Source organism: Coregonus clupeaformis, chromosome 6, assembly GCF_020615455.1.
Source record: "Coregonus clupeaformis isolate EN_2021a chromosome 6, ASM2061545v1, whole genome shotgun sequence".
NCBI classification, from domain to species: domain Eukaryota; kingdom Metazoa; phylum Chordata; class Actinopteri; order Salmoniformes; family Salmonidae; genus Coregonus; species Coregonus clupeaformis.
Window position 1 is genome coordinate 6,055,759 of NC_059197.1, and position 6,022 is coordinate 6,061,780.

The window sequence follows — 6,022 nt, forward strand, 5'->3', positions numbered from 1 at the left end:
ATGGGCTAACCTGCGCCACCCAGCGCCTTGACACTTGTCATTGCATCATGTGGCCTAATTCCAGGCACTTTCCTTCTCGTGATAAATTTACATTTTAGTCATTTAGCAGACGCTTTTATACAGAGCGACTTATAGTTAGTGAGTGCATATATTATTATTGTTATTTTTCATACCGCCCCCCCGTGAGAATCGAACCCACAACCCTGGCGTTGCAAACGCCATGCTATACCAACTGAGCTACATCCCTGCCGGACATAAAAGACTAAAAACAGGAAAGTTCCAAGTGATTTTAATTTAAGAAATCTGTTCCCAAGTATTCCCACGCATAATAGAGAGACACGTGATCATAGACAAACGTAAGCAAGGTTTGAAGTGATGTTTTAGTCAAACATTATATATGTTTGGGCTTCTTGCGGTCAATTTGCAGTCTACAAATTATTTGTAATTATGTTCCGGCACCCCGACCATCCGCTCAAGAAAAAAATCGGCCCGCGGCTAGTTGATGATCCCTGGAATAGAAGATGTCAGATATGTGTACAACATTTGTATATGTCAAAGATGTGCAGAAGATTTGTATGTCACCTACTGTACCTTAGGTGATGATGTGTTATAGATTTCAATGATCATAAATTGCTTATTTATTAGTGGTGGAACACTATTTGAGAATGTGCTATTCTCACTGCTTTTCTTATCATTCAGAAAAAACAGCACATAACGTTGGGGTACATAGAGTGTGGATGGGCTACTGCATTGACAGTAAAAGAAAAGGCTGCTGTGCTTGCATGCCCCATGTGAGTGACTGTGCTTCACATTCATGGCTCCTACTGTATAAAAACAAGTGCTGTTTCCTGGAACTCCAAGGGTGACTTGGTCCCACTGAGTAGCCTACATCTGAGAGAAGATCTGCTTTGACAGCTTACCTTGGAGGACACTGGCTTAACATAGGGCAAGAGTACTAGGCCTGTACTCATAAAGCGTCTCACATTAGGAGTGCTGATCTAGGATCAGGTTGCCCCTCTTTTTCATTATGATTCAAAAGGCAAAACGTATCCTAGATCAGCACTCCTACTTTGAGATGCTTTTTGAATACGGGCCAAGAAACATCAGTCTCTCAATACAAATGTATCAGTGCAGAAAAATATGTGCAGAATGCAGATGTTTAGACAAAATACAAATGTACATGAATGAGGAGTGATGAATATAGTGGGATGTAGACCTATTAGGGTTGGCCTACACTTCCTGCCTGCAGATTGAGCCCTTCATTCTCCCTCTAAAGGCAAAATGACAGCTTCAATAAAGAATGGATGAGAAAAAATGCAGCTAGGTCCACAGGTTCTGCTGCCAATGCTGAGGGACCAGGGAGGGAGGATAGCACAGTTGGCATGTGTATATTGCCTGCAATCTCTACAGATAAAATACTCAATTTGTAACAAAGATGAATTACAGAATCCAAATACTCTCTGTAAAAGTCATTTGATGTAAAATACAAATTATCCAGTTGAGGTCTAAGAGCAATTATCCAGTTGGTCCCATACTGTGTAAATAAATGCACAATAAAAGTGCATTTGCAAAGTGACAAAACGGGTGTCTAATCTGGTGTGTCAGACTTTTCATAGTAAAATACAGCTATAATAAACCAGGCCAGACACTCAAGCCGAGTTCTCACTCCAAGTTCTGCCAATTGGTTGCCGTGGCATTTGCGGAGGATAGAGGGAGCCACATCTCCCACTATGGATGGCAGAGACATTGTCCTGGCAACCAATCACAGCAGGTGATCCTGACTAGCCCAAAAATTACCTGCCAACTTATAGTGTCTTGGATTCTGCTCTTGTGAACTCAATCTAAACAATTTGCACATTGCTAAACCCAGTCTTTTTTTGAGCAGACTAATGTCATCTGTTGTGGGACAGTCATACACAATAAATAACACACAATAATCAGCAGATGAAACCAAAGATGGTATGATAAACTTTCTTTCAAGAGATGTGCTCAGGGATACATATTTATTATGGACATGAAACATTTAGATCAATAATATATTACACAAAAAACACAATATTTTGCCAAAGGACAGTCCTCTAATTTACAAGGCTGAGGAGACCACATAGTTTGGAGGGTATTCCTAGGTCTGGGGGTATGAGTCTGTGAGAGGTTGGTCCTGACAGGCTAAGGGAACCGCTTGACTTTGACCCTCTGGCGTGTCAAGAGCTGTCATTAACTGATGGAAGACATTGTAAAGCTTGGGGTGACGTCCTTTAGCTGCTGCTGATGGATTGGAGGACAGACGCCCGAGGCTGCTCCGCTGCAGAGAAGTCAAAGGGTCTCCGGTTCTCAGTGTAGCCATAGAGTTTCCTCAGGGCCACGCGTGCCGCCTCCTCCTCTGCAGCCAGAACAGTCTCCCCTGGAGCCTCGGCAAGGAGCTTCTTATCACTGAGGACACACACACACACACACACACTCACTCACTCAGTACAATGACCAACAAACAAAGAACTACCGGCAGAACACTACCACATACCTCACACATAATCCATAAGTAATGCCAAGAGTTTTTCCTGACCAGAAAAAAACACTTTAGGTCCTGGGACACAGCGTATTCCTGGTCAGGAAAATCTCCTGGCTTTATCAGGAGGCGTACTGATGGGAGCGACCAGTGAGGCGTACCTGTACAGCCCTACAAAGTAGAGTGGGAGCACGGTGCCAGCGCCGGCCGACCTGGTGAGGCGAGACTCTGGGAGGGCCACGTTCCTCTTGGACAGCTCCTCCACCAGCAGCCCCATGGGGTTCACCACCGACCACATCTCAAACAGGTCTTTCCCCACCAGCTGGGTGACCAGGAAATCCTGGTAGGAGAAAAGAGGGCATGGGAGGTGTGACCATCTTCAGCTACACAAGCAAACTAATGTTAATTTGAAATGTTTAATCATGACTGTTTAGATGGGTGTGTTGAAAGTTGAAAGAATCTTATTCTTACCCGAATGAAAAGTCCTGCTCTCTCAGCTCCACTGCTCTTCTGTAGTGCTCCGATCACAGCGAGGAACGTACTATGCAATACTTCGTCAGGGACAGGGAATTGAGCGCTCATAGTTAGGTCCTCGATGGCGAGGTTCCGCGCCACATGGCACACTACTGGATGACTGATTAGGTGTCCGACAATGGCGACCACTCCCTTGCTGGGCAGGCTAGGGAAGCTGTCCCTGCACCAGTCAGACATGAAGCTCTTGGTGAATTCCAAGCCCTGTGTGTGCAGCTGAATGTTGTCCCGCAGGACCAGAGCGGCCGTTTCAGTGTCCACGCCGAGTGCCTGCCTCCTCTCTTGCTCTGACTGAATGTAACAGGGGTTCACGAAGGCTGTCTTCAGGAGCTCCGGGGAGAAGCTTTCTTTAAGGCGGCTGCTGAATGCCTGGACCTCTGCATGGTAGTCCCAGTTAGGTTTTTGAGCGCTAGGTGACAGAACATAGGGAAATTAATAACTAAGATCACGGTGCATGCAATCAGTATGTAGCTAAGATACACTATATATTCAAAAGTATGTGGACACCCCTTCAAAAGAGTGGATTTGTCTATTTCAGCCACACCCGTTGCTGACAGGTGTATAAAATCCAGCACACACCAAGCAATCTCCATAGACAAACATTGGCAGTAAAATTGCCTTACTAAAGAGCTCAGTGACTTTCAGCGTGGCAACGTCATAGGATGCCACTTTTGAAACAAGTCAGTTTTCTGCCCTGCTAGAGCTGCCTCGGTCAACTGTAAGTGCTGTTATTGTGAAGTGGAAACGTCTAGGAGCAACAACGGCTCAGCCGCAAAGTGGTAGGCCACACAAGCTCACAGAACGGGACCGTAGAGTGCTGAAGCGCGTAAAAATCATCTGTCCTTGGTTGCAACACTCACTACCGAGTTAAAAACTGACTCTGGAAGCAACGTCAGCACAATAACTGTTCGTCGGGAGCTTCATGAAATGGGTTTCCATGGCCGAGTAGCCGCACACAAGCCTGAGATCACCATGCGCAATGCCAAGCGTCAGCTGGAGTGGTGTAAAGCTCACCACCATTGGACTGGAGCAGTGGAAAAGCGTTCTCTGGAGTGATGAATCACACTTCACCATCTGGCAGTCCAACGGACAAATCTGGGTTTGGCGGATGCCAGGAGAACGCTACCTGCCCCAATGCATAGAGCCAACTGTAAAGTTAGGTGGAGGAGGAATAATGGTCTGTGGCTGTTTTTCATGGTTCGGGCTAGGCCCCTTACTTCCAGTGAAGGGAAATCTTAACGCTACAGCATACAATGACTTTCTAGACGATTCTGTGCCTCCAACTTTGTGGCAACAGTTTGGGGAAGGCCAGTTTGTTTCAGCATGACAATGCCCCCATGCACAAAGCGAGGTCCATAAAGAAATGGTTTGTCGAGATCGGTGTGGAAGAACATGACAGGACTTCACAGAGCCCGGACCTCAATCCCATCGAACACCTTGGGTTGAATTGAAACGCCAACTGTGAGCCAGGCCTAATCGTCAAACATCAATCCCCGACCTCACTAATGCTCCTCGCTGAATGGAAGCAAGTCCCCAACATCTAGTGGAAAGCCTTCCCACAAGAGTGGAGACCGTTATAGCGGGGGGGGGGGGACTCCATATTAATACCCATGATTTTGTAATGAAATGTTCGAAGAGCAGGTGTCCACATACTTTTGTTAATGTCGTGTAATCTGTTCTATATTGGCTAGCCATCCAATTTCAGTATTTATTGTAAATTGCCCCAGATTCTGTAGCCCAACGCCAGGGTAGTGGGTTCGATCCCCGGGACCACCCATACGTAAAAATGTATGCACATATGACTAAGTCGCTTTGGATAAAAGCGTCTGCTAAATGGCATATTATTATTATTGGCCTTGACACCTGATACCTTAGCTAGCATTTTACATACCGTGGCTTAGGTAGTGGAGGCCCTTCTATCTTCAACTTTCTTTCCATCAAAAGAGTATATGCTTTCATCCATCGCTTCTTCTCTCGGGTCTGTGTGAGGAGTACATTTCTACAAAAATGTTGATAGTGAATTCCTAATGTTAGCACACCACGACTTACAATGTATCCGGACGCCATGACACTATTCTGACAGTGTGTAACTATGAAAACCTTCCAGAAAGCAACCCTAAAGAGCCAAGTTAGTTCCAGTTTAAAAAATGATGAGATGGGTTCCAACTTCCAACCCTGGACGTGGTTCCATTTTACATTGTAATAACATAGTAATAACAATATGCTTAATACTAATTAACAGTGTTAGGTAGTAGTGACCAACATTTAGTTCAACTAGTAATTGTATTACATTTAGCAGTAGCTTGGTGTTTAATATGCTAAATCACACATTCTGTTAACATCTGACCCAAGGGTGATCTATCCTTGCAATTTGTAGTCTATTTCAGATTTACAGTGGGGGGGGAAAGTATTTAGTCAGCCACCAATTGTGCAAGTTCTCCCACTTAAAAAGATGAGAGAGGCCCGTAATTCTCATCATAGGTACACGTCAACTATGACAGACAAAATGAGAAACAAAATCCAGAAAATCACATTGTAGGATTTTTAATGAATTTATTTGCAAATTATGGTGGAAAATAAGTATTTGGTCAATAACAAAAGTTTCTCAATACTTTGTTATATACCCTTTGTTGGCAATGACACAGGTCAAACGTTTTCTGTAAGTCTTCACAAGGTTTTCACACACTGTTGCTGGTATTTTGGCCCATTCCTCCATGCAGATCTCCTCTAGAGCAGTGGATGTTTTGGGGCTGTCGCTGGGCAACACTGACTTTCAACTCCCTCCAAAGATTTTCTATAAGGTTGAGATCTGGAGACTGGCTAGGCCACTCCAGGACCTTGAAATGCTTCTTACGAAGCCACTCCTTCATTGCCCGGGCGGTGTGTTTGGGATCATTGTCATGCTGAAAGACCCAGCCACGTTTCATCTTCAATGCCCTTGCTGATGGAAGGAGGTTTTCACTCAAAATCTCACGATACATGGCCCCA

The 6,022-nt window shown here is 44.9% G+C and overlaps 1 protein-coding gene across 1 annotated transcript; it reads right to left on the reverse strand.

The window, feature by feature from the left end:
• Positions 1 to 1,955: 1,955 nt before the first annotated feature.
• Positions 1,956 to 5,159, reverse strand: LOC121568283 (39S ribosomal protein L44, mitochondrial). The gene is made up of 4 exons (XM_041878843.2): positions 4,926 to 5,159; positions 2,975 to 3,443; positions 2,665 to 2,843; positions 1,956 to 2,430 (listed from the first exon to the last, which is right to left on the reverse strand). Exons 1-4 carry the CDS (start codon positions 5,099 to 5,101, stop codon positions 2,256 to 2,258), a joined length of 999 nt encoding a protein of 332 aa, XP_041734777.1. The 5' UTR covers positions 5,102 to 5,159; the 3' UTR covers positions 1,956 to 2,255.
• Positions 5,160 to 6,022: the final 863 nt, after the last annotated feature.